At 46.3% G+C, this 17,622-nt stretch overlaps 1 protein-coding gene and 1 long non-coding RNA gene across 6 annotated transcripts in view; one reads left to right on the top strand and one right to left on the bottom strand.

Annotated features, from left to right (window-relative positions):
• The window catches only part of SPEG (striated muscle enriched protein kinase), a 99,531-nt gene that overhangs the window by 10,421 nt on the left and 71,488 nt on the right, over positions 1 to 17,622 (top strand). The window contains exon 1 of one of the 5 annotated variants that reach the window (XM_083726507.1): positions 16,381 to 16,457. The exons of 3 other annotated variants lie outside the window; for them this stretch is intronic. In XM_083726507.1, coding sequence (XP_083582633.1) covers positions 16,425 to 16,457 — 33 coding nt within the window. In that variant the 5' untranslated portion in view covers positions 16,381 to 16,424. Of the gene's footprint in view, positions 1 to 16,380; positions 16,458 to 17,622 lie in introns of those variants that run through there. One more of the 5 variants, XM_083726508.1, reaches the window with a different exon arrangement.
• LOC310839289 lies at positions 10,608 to 17,166 on the bottom strand. Its single transcript, XR_014561395.1, has 3 exons — positions 16,705 to 17,166; positions 13,541 to 13,653; positions 10,608 to 10,851 (listed from the first exon to the last, which is right to left on the bottom strand). It is a non-coding gene; the product is annotated as an uncharacterized lncRNA (long non-coding RNA).

Raw genomic sequence — 17,622 nt, 5'->3', positions numbered from 1 at the left:
TGTTGGAAAATCCAGTGCTTGCTTTTAAATCCCAGTCTCCTGCTTCCTGATTTGCCCTTATGGATAAACCAACAAGAGTGGTTGACAGGGCAATTCTATATATGCGTGTTTTCAGAAGTAAGTCCCTTTGAGTTCAGTGGTGTTTACTCTTGGTTGGGGAGGCATAGGGTTGCAAAATATCTGTAATCAACCGATTTGAGCTCTGCTTTGTGGGTAATAGCACCAGCCACACCATCCATTAAGTTACATTCAGTGGACATTTAAAGCACATGACTATTATTATTAATTTATTGTTTAGGCACCTTCTAAACAACTGTCCCAAGGTGAAATACACTGAAGATAATTCACAACACAAATAAAGGAAATACATTTAAAGCAAAACTAAAACTTCCTCCAAAGAATCCTGGGAACTGTAGTTTTGCCCTCAAGGAGCTACCATTCTTCACACCCTTAACAAACTACAGTTCCCAGGATTCTTTGGGGGAAAGCTATGTTCTTTAAACGTGTATTGAATGTGCTTTAAGTGTATGGTGTGGCTCTGCCTGAGTTTACCCTGTTCCCTTGCTGACAAATAACCCCCACCAAACTGTCACTAGAGAATTAAAAGGAAAAATTGGAGGGGTATGAGGTGACAAACTTTCCTTTTTCACCAGAAGGGCCTATCTAACAGAACAGTAAAGGTAATGGGACCCCTGACCATTAGGTCCAGTCGTGACTGACTCTGGGGTTGCTGCGCTCATCTCGCTTTACAGGCCAAGGGAGCCGGCGTATAGCTTCCAGGTCATGTGGCCAGCATGACTAAGCCACTTCTGGCAAACCAGAGCAGCGCACAGAAACACTGTTTACCTTCCCACCGGAGCGGTACCTATTTATCTACTTGCACTTTGGCATGCTTTTGAACTGCTAGGTTGGCAGAACAGTAGAACTCAGTAAATGTGTACCCCAATGGGTGTGTGTTTGTGCATGACCAGGATGTAGGGATCGGGTGGGGGAAGAACATGTGTTTATGTTGTAGCCTTATTTGAGTTCACCGATTGGGTCTGCGTTGCTCCAGGACAGGAGGAAGGAAGTCAAATGACACCGAAGTTGATTCAAAGAAAGAGTTTATTCTGCTCTCCAGATAGCAGAAGGCATTCCTTCAATGTGTGGATAATCTGGCATATGTGCACTGTAATTTTGTGCAAGAGTGAGCAAGTTGTGTGTGCATGTGTTGAAGAAAGGATTAGGTATAATGAAAAAGAGGTGGTGGGTTTGTTGCCGTTTCTGTTACCAAATTTGTGTGTGTGAAGATTCCCAAGTGTAACATCCTCTGCCCTTAGATGCCATGTTTCCTAATCCTAAATGTGTATGGGCTTGTTATAATTATTTAATATATGAAAGATGCCATATATGCTATTTCACATCCCATTGCAGACTGTATTCCAGTGTTGACCCATGCTGGCAGTCTCTACATTCTTCTCGGTTAAACAATTTTTTTTTTTAATTTTAGTACCTAGGACTAGCTGCCTAGACAGGAGATTAGGGTTAGCTCTTCTTTGATCTGCTTTTCCATGCTACAAACACAGATAGGCTTCCCACACGCCTTAGATTATCATTGATCCTCTCTGCACCTGCTGTGCTTAATCACTTTTCTTTGTTTCATATGGTTCGTACTGTTAAATGCCAACTCAACCTCTGAGCAGTAAGAGACTCCAGTGTTCAGTTTCCATGGAATGAAGGTCAACTGTGGTGTTTTTAGGCTATATGGTTTTATTTGCATGTAAGTGCAACCTGAGCATAAGATGGAGGAGCTCACAGCATTCACACTTCCTTCTCAATTAGTTACAGCTCTGAATCCAACACAGAGCAAAAACATGTCTCTCTCTGCCTCCAGCTCCCAGCTCAGCTCTCACACATTTCTCTGGCTTTTTTTCTTCTTTGTTTATGGCACTTACCTTGACAAAGGAACTGCTTTGGCAAGCTTGCTCTTATACATTCCACTGAATCCCCACACCCAGATCCCAAGATTTGGAAGGAGCCCAGACCCGATCCCCCAAACTCCTCATAATATGATTCATTATGTGTTCCCAGCATTGTCCCTACTGATATAATCAGCTCAATTTTGCTTTTGTTGACTAACCAGCATCAGGATGTTTTTCTAGACTGGATGCTCACAAGTGTCAAAACTCCCCTTGTGGAGACCTCTACTAATAACATGCTGACTTTGATCGAAGGTGGGCAGGAGTATGTATGGGCAAACTACACTTACGCCCCTGCTGCAGATGTAGCCTCACTTCTAATGTCCCACAGGTGTTGCATGTCATGTTGTGTTGAAACAGTTCGCTTTCCTTCTTCTTCTCCGAGAGAAAGGAAGCTCCAACCACAATTGGATGGTATTTAACCTGAGGATAACTCCAAGGTTTCCTTTCTCTTTCTTTTAAAAAAAGAAATCAACTTATTACCAAGATGCACAAGGAAATGACATAACAAGAGGGATGCTAGATAGATGCTAGATAGATAGATAGATGCTAGATAGATAGATAGATAGATAGATAGATAGATAGATGATAGATAGATATAGACACACACACACACATGTGCGCACACCCCTTCCCTCTGAGTGTTGTAGACTATAATAAAATCTGCTATTTCCCCCCCCCCCCTTAGATATCCGCAAATTAAAAACAGCAATTTAAATCCTAAACACTTTGGGGAAAGAGTCTTGATTACAAGAGACTGAGCCCCAGCATTTTGCATTGTGCTCTGGATCGTCTGCCTCTTCCTCCTCTTTTAAAAAGCCAGCGATTCATGTTTCACTTTGCTTACAGGGAAGCTGGGTGTACTGTAAAGCACAATGTTGGGGATGCCTGAGCAGACATATAAATTAGCACATGCAAGTGTTAATGCAAATTTGTGTCCTGGGCCTGTGTCCTAAATCCTGCTTAGGACTGCTGAAATACAAATGCAAAGATGTGGCTAATAAATACTTCCAAAGTGATGCAAAGGTTTCGGATCCATCAAGATTCATAGTTCAAAAGGCACAACCTCTTTCCAAACAAGTCACTGACAGAACTTCTATTCTACAGATGTGCATGACTACCAGGGAGCTGGGGAACAGAGTTCGGATAGCCTGCTTATTGCACTCTATTGGACACTGAACCCATTTGAGTTCCCACCATATCAGTTAGGGATCTAATAGCACGGTTGCACCTCAAGACCAAGACAGTCAAAAAGCATGTGTTTTACATTATTGCTTTTTCTCTGCTTTTAAAACATCTTCATGCCATAGTGCAACCCCCATTTCTCCTCCTCATCAGAAGCACAAGCGGATAAGTGGACTAAAATCTGGCATAAGTGGTAGTCAAAATGGTTGCCTTGCCCCCCAGATGTGTCAAGCTGAGTGACTTTGGCTCTGTCCAACTGGAAGCATCCCTGGGCCAAGAACAACCCTTCCACATGCTGCGGGGGGGGGGGGGCACGTCCCAAATGCATTGCTAGTCCCAGTTTCTGTGTGACAGCTCTGTCTGTTGCAGCTGTCCAGTCAGTCAGCCTCTCGCTTGGGGTTTGGTGGCTATTTTTGCGACGGAATGTGCCAGCCCCTCAGATTCTAGCGGGGCAGCCAGAGCTTGTGTTACACACCAGGCAGAGGGCAAGTGCCAGGCCCACAAGGGGAGTAAATATAGTGCTTACACTAGAACATTGCACTGAACCTCCTCAGGCATCTAGGCTTTTCTCTGAGTGTTGCTTTCTCATGCCTGAGAACATGGCCGGCTTCTTCTCTCTCCCCACTCCCACTGGCTCTTGACATGTTTCACCACCTTCAGGGCAAGGAAGAGGGGAAAGACGAGGAAGGGTGTCTCCACCAAGCACACCCAAGGAAGCTGGCAATACTCACTCAGAGCCAGATATTATTATTATTATCATTAGTCAACTTTCACATGAGTCTCAAGGCGACTTACAAACATACAATAAAAACAATTCAATGCACTTTGAATGGGATTTCAATCACATGTTGGCAAATCCAGGTTGCACAATTCTAGTTGATTGAGAGGCCTTGACCCAGAAATCCGCATCAGGAAAGTTGTGGGGGAAAGCCCTGGAAAGTGTTGTGTATCCCTTGTTTTGATGCAGAGTTGCCTAACCTCCCTGTAAACAAATTTTAATGAATGTTTATTAAATGGCCAACATTGCCTAATATGCCTGCAAACAAATCAGGATGTATGATCAATAAACAGGTTGTCTGAAAGTGCCTGTAAAATGGTTTTTAAAACTATGCAAAAAGCATAGATAAGTTTAAAAACAATGCAAAATGAACACCTTAGACCGAGAACTTTTCACGAAAACGCTATGCAGTCAATTGACAGGGTAAAATAAAGTTACATCTCTTGAGTTTCTGAATAGGGGAATCTGGAGAGATTTTGAATAGTAGGCAGGGAAAGTGAGAGCTGAATGAGATTCTTGTTATAACTAATTATGCTCAGAGCATTTCAGAAGTGCAGCACAGCACTCTGGGGATAATCTTTCCCATTCTGCTCTCCAGCTCCAAGGTTTAAAAGGTTTTGGTGCTTTGCTTCCTGGGAGTGGAAAAAAAGGCTTCCTCTCTGACTCAGAAAAGAAAAATATTGGGGCTTGTAATTCTGGTTCACAAAGCATATAGAAGCAGAGCAACCAGATGTGGAAGAGGAAGGTGCTCTTGCACCTTTAGTAGTTGTGTAGAAGAGCAAAATTCAGCAGCACCAATCAAGGTGCAGGAGCCCTGTACTATTTTTCCATCCAGGTCCAGTCCAAGACATTGTGCTGCCTGAGGCAAAGGACAAGATGGTTCCAACTGCCCACTCACAGCTGACTCATAGCAGCCTGGCATTGAATTCTACCTCAGCACTGGTGATGAGAGACTGTCCTTCACTGCTCCTGAGAGCAACAGGCTAGTTTCTGGGCCATGGGGTACACCACATGGCATACATACAGCTTAGCTCTCCAGCATCTTACCATCATTCTCCCCACTCTCTCAGCATCCACTGTCTGAAATGGCTGCTTTTCTCAGCCTAATGGCAGGGCAGGCGCTGCTTCCCACTGGCCACTCTGCTCAGAGGTGGAACTTTCAAATAAGCCCCAGGACTTGAAAGGGAGGTAGGGATTGTCCAGAGTCCCTCTGAGTACCTCCAGGGAAGAGAACAACTGCTAGGAAAGGAAGCTGCAAATGGTCCCTTCATCTGAAATTACACTTCAGAAGGTGCAGGAACACTGTTTTTCTTGAACAGAGTTTTAGAGATCACGGAAAAATGGTATGAGGGCAAGGCTCCTTAAAGAGATGGCTTTGAAGTAACAACCAGTAATATATAAGAAATGAAGGGGTGTGACTAGCAGTAGAAAACAAGTTGAAAAGATAACTCAAATGCAGTGGTCTTGCAGTACATCAAGGGTGGGGAACTTTTTCAGTTTGAGGGCCGCATTCCTTTCTGAATGACCTTTCAAGGGGCCACATGTCACTGGTGGGCAGGGCCCGAGGCAAACGTGGGTGGACCAATATATATATATATATTACCTTTGAATAGTAGGCTACTTTCAACACACACTTGCCTGCCCTGCTCTGCCTAAGCAAGTAAGAGTATCTTCAGTCTTCAAAGATGCATGAGAGCCAGGCAAAAACACACACCAAGGATGTGCAGCAAGGCTGCTGAGGGGTGTGTCTTGTGGAAAGGGGGTGTGGCTGGAGAAGGGGCGTGGCCTGGGGAGAGTCTCTGTGGCTAGATTGCAAGGCCTAGAGGAGTGAGTGCAATTAGACCTGAGCCTCCATCCCTGTGCTATTTGTTTAAGCATTGGCAGGGCTTTTTTTTCCAGCCGGAATTCTTCAGAAGCCAGTTCCGGCACTCTCAGGTGGGCGCCATTGCCCTTATAAGAGAACAAGGGAGGCGCTCATGGTAAGTTCTGGCATCTCGCGATGGTATTCTGCCTTATAGGGCTAGCTCTGCCAAGGCCACTCACAGCATTTGAAGACAGTGTTCATTGCAGCTAAAAAGTCCACTGCACCACTTGCTGGGGGGCTGCTGTACTGTACCATGATATGCAGCACCAACTCAAGGTAGCTTTGATCCTGAACGTATGGAACAGCCAGTACTGTGCTCTCAGGATGGGGGTGGATGGATGGCATGACCACCTTTTTGGGCTGGGCAGGTCCCACTTGACAGGAAAGGAGAGATGCTGCCTAGCTGCTCAGCTGTTCTTTTTGGAAGCCTCCGGCATTTTGTGTATTGTGTTTCACTGATGTTGTCTTGGTGGTTAGTAATGGTTTGATGATGGTGTTTTTTGTTTTATTGCTGATACTAACACAATATGCGAAATGGAGGGCATTTCTGTGGTGGTTAAACTGCATCGAGCACAGTCAGTGTAGAAAATGGCCTGGATAGTTAAATGCTCCCTAACAAAGAAAAGGAAAAAAATGGCTCTGCACACAGAAAATATGTTTGTTTGTTTGGGAAGCAGGCTATAGACTGAAGACTTCTCTCCAGTATTTTCCTTCGCAATGTGGAAAAAACTGAAGTATTTTAACAGGAGGTAGTGAGTTATTAAACATGTGATTTCTCCACTTGCACCCTGTATGTTCCTGGAAAAAGAGAGAGAGAAAAGATTTACCATTTGATTATGCCGAAATCAAATGTATAAATTGGCCCCAACACAAACCCCATGGCAGTAGTTTGTGGCAGAGGCTGGCTGAGTATGCTCAGGCAGCAATCGGCGCTCCTGCTGGTTTGATTGAGTGAGAGCACTTAGCTTCACATTCAAAATTAATGAATTTTTTAAAAGCCTTTAAAAGCCATTCAGAACTTTGTGTGTGTGGCCTCTGGTAGCTTGAACTGTTTTGTAAGTTGCAGGCTTGCAGCTGATGAAATTGGTCTTGGTTATGGAATAATAGATATAGGCCATAATAGATGTAGGCTGGGCACACGGCAAAGAGGACAAGCTGCCTGCACATTTGTGCATAAAAATCTCACTGAAATTCACTCTTCTGCACAGTAATTAATGCTGGGGAAATCTTGCCCATTCTTTCACCTGGCCACCCTGTGAGATGTATTGGTCTTTAGTGTGTTGAAAGACAACTTGTTTAGAATGTGTAGTCTTATGTGCACTGTGGCTAATCTTCTGGTTCTAGTGTTTTGTGACTGGTTTGCATATTATATTAAACCATAGTCTAAAACAAACTATGGTTCTATGGGAATAAGGAGCATGATGGTGCATACTGTTCAGAAGCTCCCACAGAGCTCCTTCCCTGCTGTTACTGCTGCAAAGCCATGAATGAAACAGGCCAGAGTCTGCTTTTTTGTGTTATCTGAACCCAGGCTCATGGTTTGTTTCTCTCCAAACAAACTATAGGTGGTAACCAAGGTTTGTTCTTCACTTACTGACAGTTGTTTGTTTGGGAGAAACAAACCATGAGCCCAGGTTTGGATGATGTGATGAGCCATATTGTGACTTGTTTCATTCATGGTGTGGCAGCAGCTGGAGTGGGAGAATAGTGCCATGGGAACTTCCGAGCATCATGTACCAGCATGCTGTTCATTCACATTAAAATTATGGTTCATTTTAAGGTTGCCTCTTGTGCAGGTGTTTGTGGCTGGGGATCATTAGTAAATGATACATGCTGGTATCAGGGCTGTCCAATTTCCCCACCCCTTGTGATTTTTTAACTGCTGCATGACAGCCAGTAAACCAGCACGTAAAAGTTTTTACCTGAATGGGCTGAGCTTTTACTAGCTGAATTTTCACCTACCTGCAGCTGCTAAAGCAGGGATGGGGAGTCCCAACAACAGCTGGAGGGCTTCAAGTTCCCACCCCTGTGTTAAAAGCTCAGGAGCTCTGCCAGAAAAAACACACACAGAGGTGAGCATTAGTTGGCACACTCCATCACCCTGGTTCTTGTAAAAGCAGCAGGACAGCAGGCTGTTTCTTATAGGCTTGTCTGTTGAACGAAATCTGGTGCCTCCCGGTATTTTTTGTACTTCTACTGTGCTAATGGCTTTCACCTTTTGTTCAGCTTGCGCATATACATGTGTTATGCATGGAGCTTATGCCTTTCTGGGACTCTGGCTCACTCCTACGCTTCAGTGTTTGACAGATGCAGATATGTACACTTTCTTTTACATTACGCAAACCATGAATGAAGCAGCAAGCAAGTGGCATGAGCAAGTACCTAGGTGGTTCTGGGGATGCTGCATGCGCTGCATGCTGAGGAATTTTGGGTACCTTTTCATAATAACATAACCATTTTTGCATTTTCAAAGCGGCATTCAGACCTTAACACCATAGGCTGTGATTGGAGCAGGAGGTACATTTCAAGGCACACTGTTCATTGTAGGTACACATTTGGTAAATGTACACTAGGCATTATTTATATATAGTCTTTAAGTGCAGATAGAAAGTATGCAGACACTTTGCCACACGTGAGGCTTGGGACTCAAAGAGATTCTCCCTTAATGATTGTTGTTGTTATGTCATTTATTGATTTATATACTGCTTATATTCCAAAATGGCTTCTAAGTGGTTTACAGCTATAAACTCAATACATAATTAAAATGCACAATAGCAAAGCCATTGGGGGTATTAAAGCTTCCTCAGTTAAAATATAGAATAAAACAAACAACTGAAAAGCAAACAATTTAAAAAGAGTTAAAACAATAAAGTCAGGAGCTTGCCGCAGCTCCCCTTCCATGTTATTGTTAAACTGCGGCTGGGAAAATGCCAGGCCAGGCCCGTGTCCCTTGAAGGTCATGGCACTGCAGGGAGGAGAAGAGGCTGTGCTGTGAATGACACAGCCTATCTTAAGCAACTTAGCCTTGTGGACAGACACCCAGAGAGCTAAACAAGGGGGGTCAGGTTGCAGTTTGGTTGCTCCCTTCTCCCCTCAAGGCTTCCTAGGCATAAATAAAGCTGGTGATGTCATAGTCAGCACCCTGGCCGGATCTTTTTCCGCAAGGTGCAGGCCTTTGTACAAGGTGGGAGAGGCCACAGCCAGTCTAGGGTCCTTGCCATGATGATGATATCAAAGGAAATCCTGGTGAAGGGAGTGTTCTCCCTGACACTAGTACTCTCTGCATTAGGCCCTTTTAAAATTCCTGTCAGCTTAGAAAATGTCAGCTGCTTCCTTTTTTAGATGAAAAAACCATGTTCCCCAAAATGTGGAAGGGTGGAGGAAATGAATATCTGCATCCTGTGCATGAATGTGTGAAATATACAGCAAATGTTCCAACTGTTCTTATTTATCAAGAGCAATCTCTGTTTTCAAGTCCCTGGTAAATCGTTGTCACTATTTTGACTGTTTCAGGAGACTGAGGGATGTCCCCCCCCCCCTTAAGAATTGAATAAAGGGGTTTGTGACTAACAGGTTTATTATGGCACCAGCCTTCATGGATCGGAGCCCACGTTTGACAGCTGTATAAAATATCTACGGGTATAGACGGGGGGTGGGGGAGGTGTCTTGTGAACAGCACAATCAGCGGGGTAATAAAATACAAAAAGTACAATCTATGTAAAGCTTGTTATGCAAAGTGACCACATTCACAACAGCCGTGACTGGTGATAATTCCATCATCATAGCCAAAGAATAAAAATGTAGTCCATGTACGTTGGCCTACTTTCCATTCTGTAGGGTTCAGCTCTCCTCAGGTCACTGAAGGTTAAGCTCTGGCTACATACACACTCTACATTTAAAGCACATGACTTTCTCCAAAGAATCCTGCCCATGTACTTGGGGCTGCCCTTGAAGACAACTCAGAAACTTGAGTTGGTCCACAGTGCAGCAGCCAGATGCTGGCTGGGATTCCTTCCAGATGCTGTGTTTTAAAACAGCTGCATTGGTTGCCGGTTCATTTCCAGGCCCGCTTCAAGGTGCTAATGTTGGTGTTGAAAGCCCTAAATGACTCAGGCTCCAAATAATCTGATATTAACTGTTACAGCTTTTGCACCCATAGATCCTGGGGTTCGATTAAAAAATCCAAAGTGGTTCCAGAAAGTCTGGCATCTGCCCACTCCTACTCTAGGGGGAAGGAGTGCCATTGATGGGGCGCCACCACAGATAAGGCCCTTCCCCACATCACTACCTCATGCACTATGCTTGGTAATGGAATCATGAAGAGGGCTTCCTCTGCAGGCTACAGCTAATAGTTTTTAAGTGTTTGGGACCAAAGTCATTCAGGGATTTGTAAGTGAGTGACAAAAACCTTGAACTGGTCCCAGTAGCATATTGGCAAACCAGTGCAGTTTGAACAGGACCACTCACAAAAGTGGCAGCCACCTTCCACGCTAGCTGCAGGTAGCCATGCATGGAATGTGTTGCAACCATCTAAATATGAGGTTACCAGAGCACAGGTAACTGTTGCTGAGCTATTCTAATCCAGGAATGCTGGAATGGTGCTGGAATGCTGACTGAGCATTGAGGGAGGAACAAAACTGGGGAGATGAGAAATGGAATGGCTGGAATGCCAAACAGGAAAATCTCCAGGCTGCACCATTTTGTTGTACTCGTTAACCCACAAAATGCCAGTGCGCTTATTTCTTTGCTCACGAGCCTCCGCAACTGGGTAGCAAATGTGTCTGGATGTGCTGCTGCTATTCTATAAATTCAACCAGACTTATTCTTAAACTTAATATTTCATTCCAACCTCTTTCAGTTTTCAAAACTATTTCTGGTTACGTACTACAGCATATAAAATCTTCTGGCTGGTTTAGTTTCTGATTTTCTGTGTCTTCTCTTTACTGGATAAACTGGAATCTTTCTTTTTTTCTTTGGTGTGCTATATAACGTTGCTCCCTTTGGTGCTGCATCGTGGTTATTATTGTGGGAGGGGTTCTTTGGTCGAATTTGTGATGTTGCATAACCTGCAAGAAGAAAAGCGATCAAATGAAAATAAAATGAGAAACTATTTATAGCCAGTAAACTCTTACAATTGGGAAACTGTTGTGTTCAGTTTCTGAAGCTCATGCTCTGCTTCAAAAACCAGTACCAGGAAGGTGTTTTCAGGGTAAATGAGTCCAGCAAGTCAATGTGTAATGGGGGGAGCACGGGGAGTGGGCTATTAGAAGAGAGGTGTTAGTAGGTGCTCCTGCCTTCCTCTGTGAAAGACTGGGTAGTACAAAACAGGGCAAATGAGGGTTGCTTGGATCTGACACTGCGCCCATATTGACGTCTGTGTGGAATTGAAGTGAGCAAGGAGGAGCACAGAGAGGAACTAATGGGGTCTAGACAAACATTGATCATTTGGCTTTATCCCCTGTCCAATTAGTCTGAAAGTGTTGCGTCTTCAGCCCCACTGAGCATTCTCTTGACAGTAGTTTCATCCAGCCCACATTTCTCTTGTGAACATATAAAAATGTCTTATGCAAATGGTCCCCTAAAAGCTTTTCAGCCTGCACCGTTGCTTTCGCCTTCTCCAGTATACTAACCGCCCACAGTTGGGAAAAAACAATGAGTGGGAAAAGGATTAGTTTTGCGGATGTTTTCTTTTTAACAAGTCCGTAGGGATTCCACTGTATGTTATGCTATCTCCTTCCACCCCCATTGCTCCTTAAGAATGCTTCTAGCATCAAGACACTGGCCCAATAGCAACCCAACATGGAGATTTCTGAGACATTTACTGTTATCTTTAAAAGGCAGCAGCAGCAGCTGCAAATTTAGCTTCCCGGAAAAGAAAAATCACCTACAACCTAGCCTAACTAGAAGATCGGTGAGCATTACTGCCCCGGCATTTCCTAGTTTCCTTTAGTTTGGAATGAACTTGAGTTGGGTATCAATCCACTTGCTAGATTTGTGTGAGTGTGTGCCCCCCGTTTTTTGCAGTTCTTTTTATTTTTAATAAACCAAAATTGGCTCGGGCATCTGCTGTCATTGTGTAGATGACAGCTTCATTGAATAATAATTTGGGTGCCTGGTAGTAGTGGGGGCAGATGGAGAAATAAACCAGGTCATGATGTGTACAGCAATTTAAAAATGCTACTTCGAACGCAAAGGATGGGAAGGGGGAACCAACTGCTGTGTTTTAAGCTGCTAATCTGTATATGCCTTGAGCCTAATGAGAAGGAAGCTGGCAGGCAGTGCCCCCACCCCCTGGTCTGGCTGTAGGTAAGGAGGCAAGCAGGTGGGGGCTGGCTGAGAGCAGACTGAGGTTGGTGGGGCAGTGCCCCATCTGCCCTAATAGAGCAGACACCTCTGGGAATGCACTTGGATTTAGAGGCTTCGTCAGCTCATAAATGACCTCTTTTAAAAAGGGTCACTTTCAGACCTCGGAGTGGATCCATTGTTAATGGACCAGTTATGAATTGAACCCTGGGGAGCCTATTCCTCCATTGGTTTCCCCACCTCTGCTTATTCCCATTTCTAGCTTCAGAAATACACGTTTTATACAAATTGCCTCCTGCGTTCTTCCATGAAATATTTTTAAAGAAATGCATATCCATTTAAATTATAGTATTTTTTCCTAGCTTTGCATCTCTCTCTATAAATTAGCATATGCAAAATGTATGCAAATCTGCCCCTCCTTTCTCTATTTTTTGTGATGCAGTTCCACTCGTTTGGTGTTTGCAGAGCTGAAATTCCCTCTTCAGTGCAACTATTAAAGGTGCTGGAGTTCTGTCCTCTCTTTTTCTGGTGCTAGAAAGGCTCAGAAAGTATGTTTTTAGCTAGATCTTGGCCTATCTTATTATATCTTGCCAACATGACACCTTCAGATAGGGATCCCATGTGTCCAGGCTCTGGACTGATGTGAAATAACTATTCCTTCTTTTCTTTTGGAAAGTACAAATTCCTTTTCATTCCCTGTGAGGACTGCACAATCAGCTTATCAAAAGCTTGAAACTGTCGCTGTCTGTCTGCACAAAAGTATCTGAAACGAGGAAGATATGTTTACCCCCCTGTGTGAAATGACGCAGTCAGCCCTCAGATTCTCATATCCCACAGAGTGAGGCCTTGTTTATATTTTCAAGTAGAATTTCCACCTTAAGTGTGCACCGTTTGATCCATTTCAAACTAATGTTCCTTTTCTTTATCTACTAGTACCCAATTCACACTATTTTATATTTTTTTTACTGATGATAGGAACCATGTTGTGTGACTATGTGCAGCAGGCATATTGTTTCATGCAGACTGCCACTCGCTCCATGCAATTTCAACCCCCCACATCTAATTATGGCCTGCTTTGGTCCTGCAAATCTACAAGAATATTTATTTATATGAAGCTCCCAGAATGTCTTAGTAAGGCCACCTCCTGCCCTCAGGCTTATGAGACCCAGTGTGGTATAGTGGTTAGAGTGCTGGACAAGGACTAGGGAGACCAGGGTTCAAATTCCTACTCAGCCATGAAGTCTAACTCACAGGGTTGTTGTGAAGATAAAATGGGGAGGAGGAAGAATATGACATCACCACCGCCTCTCTTTAAAGCAAATACATCTAAGCGGATCCATTTTTGGAAGCAGCCTTTCACACACTTGCAACATGCTAAATATGTAACTGAGGGTACACATTAGATGTGTGTAAAGAATACATTTGAGGGTGGAAGCAGTCTATCCACATTACCTTGCCTTCAATAGTGCAAACAACAAAGATTCTTGAGGCATCTTAAAGACTATGGTAACTTTTGTAGGCTTCTTGTAGACCATTGTCCACTTTATCAGATGCAGGAATCTTTGCTGTTTTTGAAATGTTGAGAGAAAGAGAGAGTCATTTGAGGGAAAAGTAAGTTGGTTGGTAGGCTAGAGGGACAACCGAGGGAGAATGAGATGAAGGTGACACTTGAGTATACTTATAAGAGAGTTGATAGTTGTTAGATAAGCTAGAGTGGACACACTGGCCACATTTACACCATTCATTTAAAAGCACTAATATACCACTGCAAACATCCATGGTTCCCTCACAAAGAATCCTATGAAATATAATCTTTTAAGAGTGCTGAGTGATAAGGAACACACCCCCCCCCACACACACTCCCACAATCTCCAGATTTCCATGGGAAGAAGGATTGATTGTTTAACCACTTTGGGATGACCCATAGCTCAGTGATCCATGCCTTGCACAGACAGATCACAGGTTCAGCATCTCCAGGTGGAGCTAGGAAAGAAACCTTGGAGAGCGACTGTTAGCCCATGCAAGCAATTCCAAGCTAGATTGATGAATGGTCTGATTCAGCACAAGGCATGACAACCAGAGATTCAATCTCCTCATTCAGGGGAGCTCACAGGTTGGGTATTGCCATTCTGTACTGCTTGTAAGCTTATAAACTTCTCATCTGGAGTCTGTCATTGCACAAGGCAAAATGCTGACCAAGGTGAACCAGCATGAAGTAGTCTGAGTCAGCATGGTGATCCTTCTGTAACAATCCTGAAGTGCTCCCATTTCTCCCTAAGTTTATGCATCTTATGCTGGAGTTAGAGTGTCCTGATTTAACCTTCTTTGCACTGCTTAAGCTGAGTGGCTGTGTTGGTAAAGCCTATCGCTGGAAAGAGGGCCAGGAGTGTCGGCAGAGTTCTGTGTGGTTCTGCTGGGCCCCGAAGAGGTTGCACGCAGTACCCTCTATGGTGGGATCTTGGTCCGCTATGTTTGGTTCACCATTTCTGTTTGGAGGGATTGCTAGGAATGAATGGTTTAGTGGATATGAGGAGTACAATTGACTGAAAGTGGGGATTCAAGGTGTGGAAATTTAGAGCAGGAGGCAGTGAGAGGAGGCATTGTTTGTGAAGCTGGGAGCCTTATATTAGCTGCCATCTGATAGTTAGCCTCTAACCCACACGATGGCAAACTAAAGGCAAGGGGCTGTGTACAGCCCTCAGCCCCATTTTATGTGCTCCCCACCCCATGTCTTCTGAAACTGTTACTCTTCCACTCCATCACAGATGCAATCTTCCTATTCGTTTCCTTCTTATCTTTCCTGGATTGTTAAAGGGTCAGTATTTTATTTGATAAATGTACTTGCTTTCTCCCCTTGTTGCATACCTTGGAGCAAAGAAGGTTTCTCTTACCCCTTCCAGATGTTAAAGAACAAATTTGTAGTCTTCTGTTCTATGTATCAAACCTTGTGGGGTTTACTTCTGCATAAATCTGCACAGGACTGGGCATTTTAATTTGAGGTAGCCATTGTGAAAATTGAAAAGGGTGTTTTCTTGATTCTGGAGTAGATAATCCCAAACACCTTTGTCTCTGGCTCATGAGGGCTCCAACTGATGAGCCCTCCACCAAGGGAATGCAGCCCTTGCCCGCTACCTGCTTTAGCCCTTCTACCCATAAGTATTGTGTGTGTGCGTGCACGCACGCGCATTGCACACAAACACACCTTCCTGGTCTTTCCCACTTAACCTAAATTGAGCAGGAGTTTTGCTTGTTCTGTGTTGTTCTGTGCTGCACCTAGAGCAAAACTCTTACTACACCCACCCACAAAATGGGGAAGCGTAGTCCTGCTCAGAGTAGTGGGCAGTGTAGTGTGTTTGCATGTGAATGTCACGCTGTGTACTGGCAGATTTTATCCATGGATGGGGAAGGGAGAGAGGGGATGTTGAACCTCACAACTTAAGACAGGAGGAAACAAGGACTGCCTTGTAGAACAGAGGAAAACTGCATCTGGTCCAGCATCCTGCTTTTAACACTGGTTATCTGGATGTCTGTGGGAAGCTCTCAAGCAGGGCAGGATTAAGACAACAGCCTTTCCTTGTTACCTGTCCCTCGCCCCCCCCCCCCCGCCACTTCCTCACTGGGGGTATGCTGCCTTTGAACGTGGAGGTTCTCTTTAGGTACAGTGGGAAACTCCTGTCGAGAGACGCCTCCCTCTGCAAGGGGCTTTCCTCACGGCGCTCTTGGGATGTAGCCGGGAAGCACCGGGGCAGTGCCGATGCCCACTAGACGGGACCCACGTCCCGATGCTGAGCCTTGGCTTTGCACCGCGGCGCCCTTTCGCCCGTCCCTGCCTCGATCCTTCCCACGAGGCCACCTCGCCATCTTCCAAGATGGGCAGAAACCCTCGCCTACCTCCAAGCCCTCCATGGCAACCGTGGATTGATGGGCGCTGTCGAGGGTGGCTCTGGGAGGGGTAAGCTCCCCACCCCGCCAGGCTTAGAGGGGAGGCAGCCCTTCTGCGGGGTGGGGGGCCACCCCCTCTCATTTCTCTCCCCCCCAGCTCCTCCCTCCAACCCCTCCCTCCCTCCGGCCCCTCCTTCCTCCCAGCCCCCCCCCCACCTCCCCGCCTGCGCTGTCATTGTCTCGGGCGGGCGGGCGGCGGGCGAGGCTCCGGGCTGGCTGGCAGCTCTGCCAGCGCAGGCGAGGCAAGGAGCGGAGAGAGGCCGGCGTCCGCTTCCCGCGGAGGGATGCTCCTTCTGCCCCGGCCGCCCCTGCGCTCCAAGCCCGGCCCCGCCGCATCGCGCTGACCGCCGGGGGGTGGGGTGGAGGGCGCCCAGGGGGCGACGGAGGGGCGGACATGAAGAAGATCTGGGTGAAGAAGCGTCTCCAGGTAACGGGTCCGGGCGTGGGACGGGGGAGGGGAGGAACGGGGTGCCCAGGCGGTGTGTCCAGCAGGCATCATCAGGGCGTTGTGGGCGCCGGAGGGGAAAGTGAGAAGGCGCACCCCTCGCGGAGCCCCACCCGGCTTTCCCGGAGTAGGACTCCCCGCTGGTCTCGGGATGTGTGCCACCTTGTTGCCGGGGTGGGATTGGCCACGCCAGGGTGGTGGTTGTAGATCGGTGGTCCTCTGCGCTCACCTTCCAAGCCCCTGGGCTCGAGGTGATGATGAGCAAGGTGCTGTCTGGGGCTTTTAAGAAATGCCCGGGATGGGGGGCGATTAAATGAGCCGTGCCTCTTCTTCCCCTAAGATGCCCGAGGCGATGGATCCTGGGGGTCGTGGCTCTTTTTACTCTCCATCCCCAAGCCCGGTGGCCACGGAGGCTGAGCGCCTCTGCGTCATGATCCGGCACTGCGCGTCAGCACCTGGCAGGAGCGCAGCTCCTCGTGGCCTGGACGTCACTCGGGGGCCTCCAAGCAGGGATGATCGAAAGGGGGGGGGGAGGCTCCCCGGTTCAACTAATAGGGGGACGGGAATCATTCACAGCAGGCATAGCTAGGGCATGTCATCACCCCATCACTGCCTGCTCCAGTAATAACGTACCCCACCCCATCCCACCCTACCCCTCCAGCGCTGATCTTCCAGCCAGGATGCCCCACTAGCTTCCCTCTCTGCAGGGGCGAGACGGGGATGCAAGGGCACCAGATGAAATAAGGAAGGGGGTGGGGGCGGGGGTTGTCATTCTTCCTGCTTGGTAACATCTGTTTGGGCATCCTTGGAAACAGGATGTTTCATCTTTGATCAGATGGCTCAAGGCTTTCCTCCTCTGTTTCTACAGAGGCCTGCGGCCTTGGCAGCCTGAGGGGAGATGAGCTTTCTAGACCTGAGGACAGGGATGCCAGTCTCTCACCTCTGCAGAGCAGAGAGCTGTTGCATCCCAAACCAGGCAGGCAGGAAACAGACTGACACACATGGTGGAGTGGGGAGCATACAGCCATCCAAAACATCTCTCCCTCTCCTCCTATATGCAGTTAAGAAGGGAGAGCGGCAGAGAAAGAAGGACCCTGGCTGGTAAAGAAGGCTGGAGTCCAGTTAGGCCGTACACCCTAGTCAAGGC

Source organism: Podarcis gaigeae, assembly GCF_964106915.1.
Source record: "Podarcis gaigeae genome assembly, chromosome: 1".
Taxonomy (NCBI): Eukaryota; Metazoa; Chordata; class Lepidosauria; order Squamata; family Lacertidae; genus Podarcis; species Podarcis gaigeae.
The sequence above is the reverse complement of the archived record's forward strand: the minus strand, read 5'-3'. Positions and strand labels throughout refer to the sequence as shown.